The 16,299-nt window shown below is 48.4% G+C and overlaps 6 protein-coding genes across 6 annotated transcripts; 4 read left to right on the plus strand and 2 right to left on the minus strand.

Annotated features, from left to right (window-relative positions):
* Positions 1-958: 958 nt before the first annotated feature.
* On the plus strand, positions 959-1,757 carry CAOG_01743 (hypothetical protein; the record flags this gene model as incomplete). Its single annotated transcript, XM_004364554.1, has 2 exons — positions 959-1,279; positions 1,365-1,757. The coding sequence occupies 2 exons, from the start codon at positions 959-961 to the stop codon at positions 1,755-1,757; spliced, it is 714 nt and encodes a 237-aa protein (XP_004364611.1).
* A 1,018-nt stretch (positions 1,758-2,775) lies between these two features.
* On the minus strand, positions 2,776-4,683 carry CAOG_01744 (hypothetical protein; the record flags this gene model as incomplete). Its single annotated transcript, XM_004364555.1, has 4 exons — positions 2,776-3,098; positions 3,207-3,479; positions 3,549-3,633; positions 3,694-4,683. The coding sequence occupies 4 exons, from the start codon at positions 4,681-4,683 to the stop codon at positions 2,776-2,778; spliced, it is 1,671 nt and encodes a 556-aa protein (XP_004364612.1).
* A 159-nt stretch (positions 4,684-4,842) lies between these two features.
* On the minus strand, positions 4,843-5,475 carry CAOG_01745 (hypothetical protein; the record flags this gene model as incomplete). Its single annotated transcript, XM_004364556.1, has 1 exon — positions 4,843-5,475. The coding sequence occupies one exon, from the start codon at positions 5,473-5,475 to the stop codon at positions 4,843-4,845; it is 633 nt and encodes a 210-aa protein (XP_004364613.1).
* A 712-nt stretch (positions 5,476-6,187) lies between these two features.
* CAOG_01746 (hypothetical protein) lies at positions 6,188-10,290 on the plus strand (the record flags this gene model as incomplete). The annotated part of the gene is made up of 5 exons (XM_004364557.1): positions 6,188-6,261; positions 6,644-6,720; positions 7,586-9,467; positions 9,861-10,018; positions 10,190-10,290. The coding sequence occupies 5 exons, from the start codon at positions 6,188-6,190 to the stop codon at positions 10,288-10,290; spliced, it is 2,292 nt and encodes a 763-aa protein (XP_004364614.1).
* A 2,371-nt stretch (positions 10,291-12,661) lies between these two features.
* CAOG_01747 (hypothetical protein) lies at positions 12,662-14,560 on the plus strand (the record flags this gene model as incomplete). The annotated part of the gene is made up of 2 exons (XM_004364558.1): positions 12,662-13,672; positions 13,772-14,560. The coding sequence occupies 2 exons, from the start codon at positions 12,662-12,664 to the stop codon at positions 14,558-14,560; spliced, it is 1,800 nt and encodes a 599-aa protein (XP_004364615.1).
* Positions 14,561-15,086: 526 nt separating this feature from the next.
* CAOG_01748 (hypothetical protein) lies at positions 15,087-15,831 on the plus strand (the record flags this gene model as incomplete). The annotated part of the gene is made up of 3 exons (XM_004364559.1): positions 15,087-15,119; positions 15,183-15,591; positions 15,653-15,831. 3 exons carry the CDS (start codon positions 15,087-15,089, stop codon positions 15,829-15,831), a joined length of 621 nt encoding a protein of 206 aa, XP_004364616.1.
* Between the last annotated feature and the right edge of the window lie 468 nt (positions 15,832-16,299).

Genomic DNA, 16,299 nt, shown 5'->3' on the forward strand with positions numbered 1-16,299 from the left:
GGGGAGACTAGCTCTATGAGCCGATTGGGTCTCGAACAATACCGGCGGCTCAGTGGGTGTCTACAAGTTCTGTCTTTTCACCTTAGATGGAATTCAATGTGCGCGCTACGGCTCTGTGGACACTGTAAGTTGAGCTCGGATAAGTTGAAGTTGTTGAGCTTAGCTGGATACAGAGCACACCCATCTCGTCTACTCGCCGTACCAGTATGAGTCACACGAATGCCATGTTTCAATACGAGTGTATAAGAGAGATGTGGAGGCCTGTGGTTGAAGTGGTGCCCGTCTAGCGCGACACACTGTGATCGAGTGATCTTTCAATAAAGCTGTTTTCGGCTCTCTTAAGGCTTTGAAAATGAATGAGAATTGAGTGGAAGACCAAGGGCGCGGAATCACAATAAATCACAATGGTTTTTAGCAGCTTTTTGATGCTAGGGGGGTGATGCACCCGGACCCGTGCTGGCCCACAAAGTGGGCTGGCATGGGTTTGGAGTGCATCACTTCATGCTGTGCTAGAACATCACTTCGTGATAATCGAAGAGGTTGTTGTGTGGCTTTTTTTGGTCTTTTGGTCAGTCTCCTTTCTTCTTGACCAGGTTTGTGCGACAACTTTCCTCCATCAAGTTGTTGTTGTTGTTGTGTGGAACGTGCTTGAACAACTGTTGTCTTTCTTTTTCCTGGAAGGTGAAGCGAATGACTCGTGGATAAAAGGCGAAGAACTGTCGCTATTCGAGAAAGCGAAGTCAAATCACAAGATCGCGCTCTTCGTTCCAACCCGTTTTTTTTTTTCCCTCGATGAACGCACCGCCATTGTGTGTGTGTGTGTGTGTGTGTGTGTGTGTGTGTGTGTCGGAGTGAACATTGGATGAACAAAGCAAAGATCGCGAACAAAGATCGCAAAAGTTGGTGTTTTATTTCTCACGCCTCGTTTGTTGCTCATAGGATGGAGTTCATGTCACAAATGTTTCGCCCTCCTGTGGAGCGCATTGACGTTATCTCGTCTGCGTTCGGCAAAATTGAGGATGTGTCACCATATGACATGATCCAAGCACTTGCCGTTCTGTCCAACACCATTACAAATTCATCAACGAAGATCACAGCGTATCTCCGCAAGTTTATCTCTCTGTACCGGGAGAAGATTTCGACCGCGAGGCCGGAATTTGCCGAGATGTATGCAGCGGTTGAGGCTGACGAGGAAGCCAGCGAACTTTGGGGCTCTTTCCAGTTGGCGATCAACTACCAGCAGATTGCTGATGCACTCCGGAAGCTGACTGGACTGCCGGTATGTTGTTTTCTCCTTCTTTCGTGACTTTTTATGTCTTTTTTTTTCTTGTCTTTTCTTTGACTGACCGCTCGCTTGTCATTAGAACTCGGAGCCCCAAGAGTGGCGTGAATTGCGAAAGGCGATTCTTGCCGCCGCGTCCTCGCCCAATGCTCCCTCTCCGCCGCCAGCCGAAACGGGCGCTCGCGTCAAGGCTCCTCTTCGCACCAAAATGCTTCGGCATGTTGAAGCCGTTCTCAAGGAGATCATCATTGAGCTGAACGACTTTGACGGCTGGTCAAAAGAAGCTGCTCGCCTTGAGCGGTTTGTGATCGCTCAAAAAGCAATGCGCACAGCGATCTCCGTGATGAACTTCATGGCTGAGACCAACCACGATATCAGGCCGCTCCTAGCCGGCGTGTATGGTGTGCAAGACACTGCTGGTAGTCTCGCCCAGCTCGAGTCGGCTGTGCCCGCGATTGTTGATGCTGCAGAGTGATTGATTGTTTAATGTCGGTCGGCAGAGGATTTGCAACATCCTAAAGCAGTGCTTCAAGCAAATACAGCTATCTTTGTTTTGTTCCAAAAAAAAGGGGGGGGGGAAGAAAAGTGATGTCGATTTGAAAAGTACGGAAAGTCCATCAAACAAACAGAAACGCAATTGACAACGCCACTACTGCTGCTTTCTGAGCGACCGCCGTCCAAAAGTGCCAAACTTCCCTTTTTCTTTTTTTTGGGCCACCTCCTCGGTTGACTCACGAATATCCGCCCCAACCACAGCTGGCTCTACTTCCCTAACTGACTGGTGTTTGTGTGCAGCATTCAGATAGCCAATAATCGTACCACCTAGCCCGAGCACACATTGCTCGCTCTCTTCGTCTGCAAAGCGCACATTATTACTGCTCATCCATTCCTTTAGCATCTCTCTGCAAACAGCATTGCGCAAGCCGAGGTCACTTCCGCACTCTTCAATCATTACCGGGTCACTATTCACAAAATCCGCAATATGCACGCATGCCTGAAACAAGCTCGACTTGTTACGTTCTTTCACTGGAATCTTCGCGTTAATGTTGGTTAGGAAACGAGCCTGGCAAGCAGCCTCACGCTGTTGCTTCAGCTGTTCCTGCTCCTTTGCTTTCTTTTCCGCTTCCAGCTCCTGCTGTTTCTGTTTGAGTTGATGAACGTACTGCATCTGAGATGGTTTGAATCGCTAGCTCAATCGCAGTGTGTGGAGTATCAGTGGTTTCAGGTTGATCAATGGTTGTGTCGGTTTGCTCCGGAGCTGTCGACTTTGCGCTATATAGAGCCCGCTTAATTTTTTTCATCAGCACCAAAATCAGCTGCAACACACCCGTGCTCTTAATCACTGTAGTGCTGCCCAAGTACTCTGACAACGCGAACAAAAAGCCAATAACCGCTACTGCAACTTGAAGCGCCAATTCACGCTCTTCCGCAGTCCAAGTCATCTCCGCGGTATATTGACACAAAATAAAAAAGAGAAACCAAGAAATCAACCCTTACACAGTGTACCACGCCACCACACGGTAGGGTCGCCCATTTGCTGTTGAAGATGCAGCACCATTTCCGATCGTAAGATTTGCGCCCGATAGATACGGGATCACATACTCTCCACCGTTTGCTGACAGAGTAGGAACTACAGCACCTGTGCTGAGTGTGATAGTGCCGGTCAACATGACAACCTTGGTAATGTCGGGCAAACCATGCGCAACAACCACTGAACCAGCAGTAGTGCCCGCAGTGGTACCAGTGAAGATCTTGCACTTCATTCCGGTTTGACCACTCAAAGCCAGTGTAGCTGCACTCAGCGTATCAGTAACCGCTAGGTCGCTAGCGAAAGTAGCATCACCAGAATCCAAAGTCAAACAATTCAAGCCATTACTGCACAACCTCATAGTCGCTGACGTCTGATAGATACCCGACACAGTACCAGCACCATCATCAAACAGCAATGCAGGAGCAGTTGCTGAGCCACCAGTCGGCACTCTAAGTGTGTTGTAGACCTGGGTGACCGAATTACTCACCCGCAACCGCTGTGCACCGCCCGTGCTCACAGAAATCTCGTCCGTTGCGCTATGATAGAGACCAATGTCATTCTCTGAAGTGAAAGTGATAGACGGTGCAGCGGCTGAACCATCTGCAGCCTCAAACGCTGTTGATGCTCTCACCTGGTTTCCGCCCACTGTACCAGTCGCTGTGACACCTGGAGCGGTCAAACCAGAATTGTTGAAGCGCGCATATTCCGCTCCATCTCCACACACAGCCAGGTTACCGGTTGTCCACCTGTACAAACCCAAACCAGTCTCGCTCGTAAAAGCCACAGAAGGAGCACTCACAGAGCCATTGGCAACCAGCACCTTACCAGTCACGTTCACATTTGCACCACAAGTCATGTCAGCACTAGTTGATGCGCTTACCGTGGAGATTGAAGAGCTTCCAGTGATGGTGCCGGTTACAGCAAGTCCAGTTCCGCTCACCTCAGCGCGCTTGGTACCACCGCTTGAAATGCTCACAAGCCCAGCGCCACCACTGTAAATGCCAGTGTTAGTGGTAGTGCTGAATGTGTAGGATGGAGAGCCAGCTGATCCAGCTGGGAGAGAGATTGTACCGTTTGTCACGGTATGACCGTTCAAATCCAACCCGGTTGAAGTAACATGTAGGCTGTCCACGCTGTTAACCTTCAGTCCCATCAAAGTAGCACTGCCATAGATGCCAGTCGATGCACCACTGAGTTTCAATGCCGGATTAGCGACAGAAGTGGAAGGAACAGTGAGCGGCATGTAACTCTCAACTCCCGCATTGCCAACAGCGATAGCTTGAACACCGTCAACAGCGATAGCCAGCTGACCGCCATCCAGGAACAACCCAGTGTCTGTAGCACCGTCAAACGTAACGGAAGGACCAGCCACCGAGCCAGCATCAACCGTCAGCTTGTGTAACTTTGCCTCCGCACTATTCTTCCAGTAACCACCGTCATAGACAAGCACCTGGTCCTGAGCGGGCGCTACCACATTAACATCACTCAAGCTAGCTTGGATACGCTTCCAGCTACCGGTTGAATCATACAATACACGGTCACCAGCCACCCAAACATCATTACCATCAAGCTCGGTTGATCCGCTCACACCGACCATGTACATGTCACCCAGATCCGCAGTAACTGCGCTCAAATCGGGGGTATTCGTATTGGCATTCCAAGTACCCTTCAGCTGCATTACATCGGCAGGCAGGAACCCAGCAGCAATCTTAGCGTTTCCGTCTAGCGGGCAGTAACCGTTTGCTGCACCTTTGTTCGCCAGCTTTTCATTCTTCACATTTAGTGTTGCAACCTCACTACTCAAACTGCTGACAATGTTTGTGTTCAGCTGAGATTGACGAGCTGCTGCTTTTTGATTGACCAGCGACATTCTTTCGATTGTATACATTTGGTGCTGAAAAAAAAGTACAATCAGCCGTTAGAGCCGAACCAATATCGTGCAAAGTTGACAACAGGTTGTGTGACAGTCTCCAATAGTGTTTGCATGGTGCTTTTGACTGCAAGGTACGTCACTCTGTAAATGACCGCTTTAATCAGCTGCGCGAAACTGACGAGCCGCAACTTCATCAGGACTGTCCAAGCTGTTCACAAAATGTGTACCAATTAGCACTGCAGCTTGTACTGGATCTGGCAAATCAGCGAAACTGTTGAAGTACGGGCCGATGATCTCTTTCAGCCGGATGTCGTCCTTGAGATTCTGCTCAAACTTTGTGGGGTTTAGTGGCTCGTACATCTGGTTGGCAAACTTGGCAACACCCTTGTATGACATGTCAACGAGTGTGCTGGAAAATGTGAGAGCTCGCGAGCGCTTGATGAACTCATACTGCGAAAGAACTTCCTCTGGTGACAGCTTGTTGATTTTCGCAACGGTCAGTGTGAGCTCCTTTGGATGCTGAATCTTGAAATCCTTAAGCTCCTTTCGCCTTTTCTCGATGAACATGTTGAAGTTGGACTCGTCAATGTCTTCAGTTTGACCGGATTCATGCACCAATTCCTCATACTCGAGCTCATCAGCAACTTCGGATGGAGCTGCAACCCTTTCAGCCCTTTCTTCAGTGAGGAATTCTGGCTGTTGATAGCCAACAAAGGGCTCAACAACGAGTTTCTTTACTTTGACTGATTGCTCTTCAGCCTGTGCGGTGACCTTCTTCTGGCGTGGCATCGTTTGTATATAGGTGCAACTATTTTTATTTCTCGAGGTAATGTATAATCATGAGTGAACCTCAACAAACACCGCTACAACCGATTCCTATTGAGCGTCCCAAGCGAACGCTGACTGAAGAGCAAAAGAAGAATCTTGCAGCTGCTCGTGAGATTGCTCGCAAGAAGCGGGAAGCAGAGTTTGCTCCTATTGATGTGGATTCTGAGGATGATGTTGAGCCACCGCCGGTTCGGCATCGGACACCTCGTCAAAAGCCACAGAAGCCATCACTGTATGACAGCGTATCTGAAAGTGCGAGCGATGCAGCTACTAGTGCAGCCAGCTTCCTCACCAAAGCCGGTATGCTTCTCTTCGCTGGTTTTGTGCTGAAGAAGGTTCTGGGAGCTGTTGCTCAGAGTCCAAGTGCACTGGCTCCAGTCAAAGAAGTTGTCAATGTGACACCGCTTGTAGTTGATCATACTACAGAGACTGTCAAGTCAGCGGTGGGCCCTGTCATGTTTACGAACGTAAAGTCTCAAGAAATCAAGGCGAAAGCACCACTGGCTTACAAACCTGATGCGAACATCGATGCTATGCGTTTTAACTGCTTGAAGTAGTGAACGGTGACTTTGTGGGGTTTTTTTTCGCGAAAAAAGACATAACACCACATTGGGTCTACAAGTACTCAGGTAATTCCTTCAGGTGGCGCACGGCGTACCTGATGAGGTTTTCAATGTACCCAGTGTATCGCCTGCACTGTCTGCAGGAGTTGTACGAGCATTTGCACTTGAAAAACACTTTCACATAGTCAGTCACATCATACACAGGTCGACAAGGGCCGTTCAATGGAGTGACTGAGATGATCAATCCTTTGTCTTCATCGATATGCGGACACAGAAGTAGTTTACCTTTCCTGCCTGCTTTTAGTGAGATGTGATAGTGCATCTTCAAGATGTGGGTTAGTTCTGAGTAATTCTGTTCATAATTGCCATTGAAAACCACTGGGGTGACCTCAAACCTGATCCCGTTTGCGTCTGTTTTGTGATTGATCATACACTGACCATGGAGCAAGGCTTCAAAAGGTTTATCAAGCCTAGGCTTGCGATTATGGAACGGAAACATTGTCTATATGATTAGTTGAAATAACAGTTTAATTTGTAAATTATTGACCGTTTTTATTTCGAGGTAGTCTATATAACGCTGAAATGGAGCGCTCAGAAATCAAGGAGTACCTGGAAAAGCACCCAGAACGACTGATCAGGCTTGGTAACCCGGCTGACAGTGTGAAAATGAAGATGACAATGTATGTTGATCCGAATGAGCTTACACTTTCAGGACTGCAGCAGGACTATCTGGTGCAGATTGAAGAATGGGTCACTCGCAGATCTATGCTTGATGTTGTGGTGGAAAGGAATGGGATGAAGCTGATATTTGAGTTTGCTGAATGCCAGCTCGATCTTGATTCGCTAGTGGAGTTGATGAGAGCTGGGAGTGAGCTTATCTACAACCGGCTGAAGATGAACATTGACCGGTTGAAGTAAGATTATTTGTTTTGATTTGTTTTTTTTTTATTTATGTTTAGTATAAAGCGCGAACGAGATCGGAAGGGAATGAGTGACCTAAAACTTAGCTTCCAAAATCAGTGTCGAGCTCTTGTCTTTGAACTTCATTCAGTGATTCAGCATGGAGAATATACCTCCCACATTTGTTCAAACCTTGATCCAGAAATCAAATCAGAGGACAAAATCAAAGTAGCGGATGAGGTAAGCAATCTTCTTGAGGCTTATGAGAAAGAGGAGGCTGAAATGTTCGAGGACCACATCAAAGATCTCACAAAATTCAAAGAAAGTGAGCCGAAGGATGTGGTCAACGGGTGTCACGAGCGTCGGATGAAATATATCCAAGAGTCGAAGCTTAGGAAGGAACGCTACGAAGAGAAGCTCGCTTACATACAGAAATTCATACAGTCGAAGCAGACTAGGAAGACCTACATAGAAGAGGCAAAGGAAGCAAAAATTAAGTTCCAGCGCTCAATGTCAAAGTACGGCTGGGTTAAACGAGGATCTATCTGAAATCTTGAAAGTATATTTTTTTATTTACAGTTTTATTTATTTTTGTTTTAATAATATAGGCGAAGACATAATTTCCCCCACAACCAATATACGACGTAAAATGACTGAATCTTTCAAGATCCGCAAGACCGGCTGCACTAATAAGGCTGAACTCCTCACTCTGGCTGCAGAGAAGAACCACTCGTTCATCTTCAAGATCGGCAACAGCTGGTTTGAAAGTCGCAAGGACCACGCTGCTTTTACCGAGTATTATGAGAAGCTTAAGCCCAACCAGAAGTGTCACATGGAGGTGGTGCTCGCTGGCAAGCCAGTGAAACCGTACTTTGACATTGAGCTGAAAGGTATTGATGAGATTGAGGATTTTGATGCCGATGAAGCCGGCATAAATGTTATCAAGTGGATTAAAGGCTCGTTCAAGAAGCACTTTGGAATCACTATCAAGAATGCTGATCTCGCGGTCTGCGATGCTAGTAACGAAGAGAAGTGGTCTATGCGTATTATTGTGAATAAAGAAGACGTGTTCTTCGCTGACAACTCTATCCAGAAGGTGTTTATGGATATTGCGCTCTCTGAAGCCTCAGACTTTGTAAAGAGCTGTGTTGATTCTGCAGTGTATGACAAGGATCGTGCTATGCGCATCTGCGAGAGCTATAAGGACGTGAATGGGTTATTTGTGCGGCCTTTTAAGACGATTAGCAACCATGAGATTGAAAGCTTCCTCATTACAAACCCAGTTGGCACGAATCCGCTGCAGTGCGATGCTATCGATGAAGCGCTTGAAGAACAGGAGCGCTCTAATAAGGCCGCGGAAGAAAGAAGGAAGCTGCAGTTGGCAACTCCAGTGAATGAGCACACAGTGAGGGAGATCCGCGAGATTCTAATGGAGCACCTGGGTCCTGAGCACTATGGACAGCGTAAACATTGGTTCGGTATCGTAGCTGCAGTGAAGTGTGTCTTGGGTGAAGCTGGATATGACCTAGCAAGGGAGTTCTCCGCCAGAGCTGGCGATCCACAATATGACAATGATTTCCCAAAGAATTGGGAATCTATCTCGCCCGACCACAACTGGTCTATGGAATCTCTGTACAAGTATGTGAAGGGTGGTAGCAGTGCGCTGCGTTGTAACCAGGATTTTAGGATTGACAGTGATGAAGAAGAAGAGAATGAGAAGCCAATGCAGTTTAGTGAAGATGAACCAGAGTTTGGCAACGAAGATGCTGATGCACTCATTCTGAAAGATCTGTTTGCTGGGAATGTAATTTCTGTGAGCTCAAAGAGTGACGACAACTTCTACATCTACAACCCGAGGAAAGTGCTTTGGGAGACTGCAACAAACGCTGACATGAATGATCTGGTTGGAGTGGAGCTTAAGAAGTACCTGGCTAAACGCATCGAAAAGATGGAACAGCAGATCCAGTCATCAGTCTCTCAAAAGAAGAAGGAGCTGTCTCCTAAGCTGAAAAAGTCAGCAGTGAAAGCATTTGGCGTTGATCGCAACCTGAACTCCACCCGAACCCAGCTGAAGAGTGCTTATAAACAGGCTGGAGGGTCGCGACATGCCAACGGAATTATTGTGAAGCTGAAGAGCAAGCTTCTTGATGCCAGCTTTAAGGCAAAGCTTGACAAAGATCCGTATTCACTGGCCATTGCAGGAAACAAGATGCTCAACCTTCTCACTGGCGTAACAAGGCAACGCGTGAGAGAAGACTACTGTACCTTTGCTCTGGATGTTGACTACACTCCTGGCAGTGACCTGTCAATCGCTCAGTCATTCTTCAGCGATGTGATGTGCGGAGATGCGGAAATGATTGAGTATTTCCAGCGAGTTATGGGTTACTGCCTGCTAGGTAACAATGCTGCTCACCTGATGTTCTTCTTCCTGGGTAGAGGTTCAAACGGCAAGTCATTGATTCTGCAGATCTTGGAAGCTATTCTGAAAGGGTACTCGCTCCAACTCCACTCAAGTGTCATTCAGGGAATCCAGTCTAATGGTGCCTCACCCAATCCGTATGTAGCGATGATGGAAGGTAAGCGTCTGGGTACTCTGTCTGAAGCAGTTAGGAATGAAGAAATGAATACAAAGCTGTTCAAGCAGCTCTCGGGCGAAGACACAATCACAGCTCGCATGCTCAATTGCAACCCTATCACGTTCAAAGCCCAGCTAAAGATCATTGTGGCGACGAATGAAATGCCAAAGGCATCTGCTGATGACGATGCACTGTGGAGACGCCTGATCGTTGTGCCGTTCAATGCCAAGTTCACAAACAACCCGGTGGGAAATGAGAGAAAGAAAGACTTGCACTACTTTGACGAGGTTGTGGTGCCAAATCTCAGTCAGTTCTTCACATGGATGGTCCAGGGAATTATGAAAGCTGGAAAGAAGTTTGAGCATCAAATGCCAAAGCTGGTTGCTGAAGTGACCACGGCAATGCGTTACGCTGATGACCCGGTTCACCAGTGGATTGCTGCCCAGGTTGTGAAGAAAGCTGGTGGTAAATCTAAAATGATGAGGCAATCTTCTGTGTTTGATGCTTATAAGCAATACTGTGAGAGGTCGAATCAATTCAAGCGAGACATCGGCACAAACCAGGCGTTTTACAAGCGCTTGGCCCAGCTAGGATTGAAGTTCAGGCGTGTGAATGGCAATGACGTTAACGGAGCAGACTGGTATGTGGACGAGGAAAAGCACCAGGGTGTTATTGATGAGATTGACAGTGATTATGATGAAGATGAAGATGGTGACATGTTTGGCAAGCTGGTCTGAGTGAGATTGATGAGTTTGTAAGTGCTAGGTGGCAGTTTTTTTTGTTTGGTGGCAGTTTTTTAAAAAAACTGCCACCTAAATTTTGGCGGTATTAGTGTGAGATTGAGTACTCTAGGTGGCAAAAGTAGTAGTTTTTTTTCCGAATCCAAGCTCTACAAGAGGAACCAAATTCAAGCTCTGGAGGAGGAACCAAATTTTTTCGTTTTGTATAAGGCTTGACTTTAGAAAAAACTACTACTTTTACCACCTAGAGTACTCAATCTCACACTGATACCGCCAAAATTTAGGTGGTAGTTTTTTTAAAAAACTACCACCTGGCAAAAAAAACTGCCACCAAAAAATGAAGAGCCACACAAATGCCGCCAACATTTAGGTGGCAGTTTTTTTTTTTGGGCATCCTCTCGCCACACAAAGTCCAGTCAACGCCTATTTCTGCCTCTAGGATTGTCAAGCTTATCCGGTTAATATTTTTATTTGCAATTATTTTCATTTCCATCCATATAATGGAGCTCCAATACATCTACCCGCCTCGGGATACACATCAGTCCCTGTACAAGGGCTACATAAAGCCTTGCAGAGCTGGTAAATGGCGTATCAACATCACTGTGTCAAACATTCGTGAGCGTTTCACTGGAACTGAACAGCAGGCAATGAACCGGCTATTCGAGCTGAATGAAATCAACAAGACTTGCCGGCATTACATTGTCAAGGAGGGTGACAATTACAAATTCCGAGTGTCCGATCAACGCTTCAGCCAGATCTCAGAGGAATCAATCCCAACAATCTGGGAAAATGCACCGTACGTGATGAGAAATGGTTATGTTTATTCAACCCTCGCACACAAATACCTGCATGTGATTCTTCAACCTATTGAGAATCGTGCAATTCATTCAGTCGATCATAAGAACCGCGATAGGATGGACAACCGGCTGACCAACCTACGGCCAGCAACCAGGCAAGTGCAGTTAATCAACCGGAATGTAGATCGGATGAGAAACATCCACGAAACTAACGTAGAAGTAGCGTACCCGGTTATGCTGGCTGATGGTTCAATCAAGTACAGGCACATGCGTTTCAGCTTGAAGAAGAACGGTGAAGAGTTTATGACTGCAGCTTATGCGTTCTTGATTGCCAAGCTAAGAGAGATACCGGTATACCGAGAAGCATTGTCACTCTAAACGCACTGTAAAAGGCAGATTCCTTCTTTTTTACACCATTTTCCCACAGAAATAATGACAAACACCTAATATTAGGTGCATCTCTCAAATTACCAATAGGTATTGCCTTTCTGACTGTATTCTAAGTGGACTGTACCACTCTTCTGGAAAACGCGGGAAAATCCCTTACTACCCATCAGGAAAAATCAGAAAGGATCCTCCCTCTACACAAACCCCACACAAAAGAGAGACCCCCAGGCAAAGCTTTTACTCTTCACAACCCTACACAATCACCACAGAAACCAGGTACCAGCTCCTAAAGAATGACGATTTGGATGGTTGGTCAAACGATCCCGATTATTGTTTATTTTTTATTTCAAATGATTTTATTTCCAATAGATATAATCCCCGACGCCAGCTAACGATAAGAATGACATCTACCATTCAAACTCCCGATATTCCATGCCCTGCCTACGAAGAAGCGGTGGCTGGAGACAAATGCCCAGAATACAGTGAACGAGCACCCAGGCGTGTCATCATCAATCGCCAGTTCGTGGAAGGAAAGTATGAGATTATACAGCTTGTGCTGGCTGCCACATGCTTGTTTGCTTTCTTCTTGACAGTTTGGATCGTTGGCAAGCAAGAGAAAACAGCTGAAGGCCGAGTTGTAGCTCTGGAAGCAGTCCTTGCCATGATTTTCTGGATAAGTCTGGCCAAAATGGTAAGGGGTCTTCTTCCGCGAGTGAAAAGGCCGCTAACTGTGGTTCTAGACCATGATGTGGAACTCTCAAACGAATAAGCGAAAATCCCTGACTACCCATCAGGAAAAAATAAAAAAAGAACACCTCGTACACCAATCCCACACAAAAGTAATACCCCAGCCAGCTCATAGAGCTAGTCTCCCCACTTTCTCCGGACGAGTTTTGTTTTCCCCTCCCCCTACCCCTCCCCAGCCCTCTGGCGCCTTCCCCTGACCTCCCCTCCCACTCCCCTTGTTCCAGTAGCCATAAATAAAACTTACAATCACCCAGGAAGAGTCTCGGCTCAGTCAAAAATTTCATCCATCCAGCCGAGTCCGCCATCGTTGGCGCCAAATCTCCAACCAAGCGATCAAGCTCCAGCACCTCCTGCTGCTGAATCCAATCCCCCGCCGGACGCCCCCGCTGAACGAATCATCAACGTGATCATTCTCGGACATGAAGAGGTCAAGAACGATGCTGCCGTTGTCCCAAGCGAGGCGCAAGTCCGATTTTCCCGCCACTGATCCTCTCACTTTTGGCGCGCTCGTCGAGCGGATCCTGGAATTGCCGCCGGTGAAGCCCGTTATCAACAAGTACATGAGCGCGCAAAGGCACAAACCGCTCGAGAGTCAGAAGAAGCCCACGTATTCGTTCAAGGGAGCTCAATCTGCTGGAGAATCTGCTGCTGCGGAATCTGGAAAATGGGATGACGATCTCACCACGGTACTGGAATCCAACTCAGTCGAGGTGCAGGTGAGGCTGACCTGCTCAAGCAGCCATCATATCGTCAGCTACACGCGTTTCACGTCAGGCATGACTTGCAGGGTCTGCTTGGTGCGCGCGAGGATCAAAGCCGAGAGACGCAAAGCGCAAGAAGCCTCGAGGCGAGCGACTTCTGGCTCGACCAACGCTTCTTCTCTTCCAAGCCACCTGCAAGACATGATTCCTACGCTATCATCTCAAGCCTCAGAGTCCACTCCAGGTGATCTTATCATCTTTACCGCTCAAGCTGCCTGGAAAGATTTTATGGAGCGAGAGCAAGCTAAAATTGATATGCCCCGGCATGCCACCACCGCCCAATCCTTCACGAAGGAGAACAAGACAGGTCTACTGTACACGCGAAAACCTGATGGCCCAACTCCCAAGGCGCTTACTCTCACTGACGCCCAGCGGACGGCTCTGAATATTCAAGCGGGCGAGCCGGTCTTTGCAGCATCCAAGAAGGCCTACCGCTGCTCCAACCGCCAAGACCAGCAACAGCAACGTGTTGCTGCTACTCGAGCGTCTGGCACTGCTGCGTCGGCTGCTGACTCCATGTCTCAGAGTGAAAACGCAATTGCTCAACACGGCAATTCCAGACTTCCAGTGCACGAACGTGTCATTGATTCCATTGCACATCCACACGATTACGACCAGAATTTTGAGGCCGTGCCTCGGTTGAAGCTTGGATGCTGTCGCTACTCGCTCACACGATATGTTCTGGTGGTACAGCGAGATGAGGGGTACCAGCGAGTGGGTGTTGCTTTTCGCCGTACTGGCAAACATGAGCCTGCTTGTTGTGACGGCTCGCTGACGACAACGCAGCACATGCACAAGAAACTCGAAGCCTGGATGATTGACCGCTTGGACATTCGTTCCTGGGAAGAAGTGCTTTTGGAGTTTGTTCGCCATGTCTCGACCGCACCTCGACCTAAGCCATCCTGGGAAGTCCGCATAGAAAGCACTCGGTGGTTTCCGAGCGACGCTGCGGTGAAAACCTTCTTGGTGCGCCAACTCAATGGCGGTGCTTCGCCTGATGCTGTTCGCCTGCGCGAGTTGCAGAAATCGTGCGAACAAGACCCCACCACGCAAGGATTCGAGAAGGCCGTGCAGGATCTACGCCCAAGTCGAGGACAAGTCATGGCAGCTCAAGCTGCTCTTGTAGCAGAAGCAGCAGTTCCCCGCGCAGCGCGGCAGCTCTTTGAAAGCCTTGCGCCTGAGCGAGCTGAAATCAGCCAGCGGATGCGCCCGTCCACCCGTGCAGCCTCGCAATCGCAGCAACCTCGTCGATATGCCGGCTTGGATGCTGATGAGGCCGGAGCCGACGACGACGACGACGAGGACGCCGAAGAGAATGATGGCGAGCTGGATTGGGGAGACGGTGCTTTGGCTAGCAACGCAAGAGTTGCTGCAAGCGTGAAGCGGCGGGCTGCACCCAATCGCACCGCAAAGTGGTGCAAGCGTCCTCGAACCACCCGGAGGAAGCGCAGCGGTCGTGCACTCAACGATGATGCCCATGACGAGACGAGCGACTTGGACGAGGCGGCATCCCAACCGTCAATCTTCTCCCAGGGTGAAACGGCGAGCACAATAGCTGACGAGGATGCGTCGTGAACTTGGTACTAGTGTGTTGAATAAACGTATACATGCAGAGCGAGAGCGACGGAGCACCTAAGGCACAAATTGCAAAGCAGAGTGAAATTTGAGATGCAAAAATTTGCCAAGTCCAAAAATTCGGTACTTTGACCACGCCGCCAAGCAATCCAGTTGCACCGAATGTCCCGTCGCTCGAGCTACAAGCTTTGACGTGATATATTCACCATATGCGAGTGCAAGGGGCGGGGTGTCTGACTGCCAATGCATCATTCTCGCTCAACCCACCGCAATCCTAATGGCTGGCCAAAGGGTCGGCCATGGATGAAATTTTTGACTGAGCTGAGACTCTTCCTGGGTGATTGTAAGTTTTATTCGTGGCTACTGGAACAAGGGGAGGGGGAGGGGAGGTCAGGGGAAGGCGCCAGAGGGCTTGGGAGGGGTAGGGGGAAGGGGGAAAAAAACTCGTCCGGAGAAAGTGGGGAGACTAGCTCTATGAGCTTCGGAGATGAGTTGCAGGATTGTTTGTTACTCACTTTGTGAATCAATGGTACAGAAACTGCCTGGCCAAGACTTTCAAGTAGGTAGTTGTTTTTGGCGTTGACAACGCTGAGCGTGATTTTAACCGACGTGATTTTGATAGGTTGTGCAAGCTGGCGACGCAAAGTTATACGACGTCCAGCCATTCGGCAAAACCCACCAGGCAGTGCTGGTAAATAATTCAGCCGAAGCGCTGAAAGAGACTGGTCTTTTTGATCCAACAATCGAAACAAAGCCATCCGGCAAGCTGAAGAAGAAGAACAAGCAGAAAACCACTGGTCTTGCTTCGTCAAACGCCAAGACTTCTGACGCAGACCAGGCAGAAGTTGCGGAAACGGCCTCTGCAGCCCTTGCGTCAGTACCCTCTGTCAATTTGACGAACGTTCGACTCGCTTTGGGTGTTTTTGCGGATGGGTGTGCTCGTTCGGCACCCTCCGACGACGATCATGTGTTTTTCGTCGACCAAAGCAACTACCGCAAGTATTTCCCTCCTCTGCTGTGGCCCATTTATGGTGAGTTTCGAGCAGGTCGGAAGTTGGCCTTGATGCTGCCTTTCTCACTAGCACTTCGTAGATGGACTGAGCACGATACGACAGTCCCAGCCCCAAGAGCAGAAATCCAAGTCCAAGTCCAATTCCAAGAAGAAGCAAATGGAGCAGGCAGACACAGCAATGCAGCTTGATGTCTCCGAGCTCGTGAAAACGGGTGGCAGCCAGAAGCAGCCGACTCGCAGCAAGCGGACGAACAAGTAGTTGCAAAAGCGGCAACATGAATGAATTCTCGTTTCTTTTGTACTCTCATGGCTGTTGAACGTAGCAGAGCAATGATGAGGAATACAATTTGACTCTGTGCAATGTCTCCCAAACGGATCACGAGTCCAATCTCAAGAAGGAAGCTGAACTCACCAAAGCTCAGTTTTATCGAGTTGAAGCCGATCGCAAATCGCTTTGCAATCCCAACCCCGCCGTAGTTTATCTTCATCCGGGGGTCTCAAGAAGGGGAATGCTCTTTGATGCAACTGCTCTTCCCTGCTCCATTCCAATACGCACCCAGCTTCGAGATTGAGCGAGGTTGTACGACGAACGAAGGTTTCCTCCGAATTTTCTCCCGCCGCTTTTGTCAGATGCCTGTTCGTAGATGAGAACAAACGAGAAAGTGGCGTATGTGGTTGAGACACCATCTGTTGGGACCTTGTGTTTATCGTTGGTCCTCTGAGCAAT

Source organism: Capsaspora owczarzaki (genome assembly GCF_000151315.2).
Source record: "Capsaspora owczarzaki ATCC 30864 unplaced genomic scaffold supercont2.2, whole genome shotgun sequence".
NCBI lineage: Eukaryota > Filasterea > Ministeriida > Capsasporidae > Capsaspora > Capsaspora owczarzaki.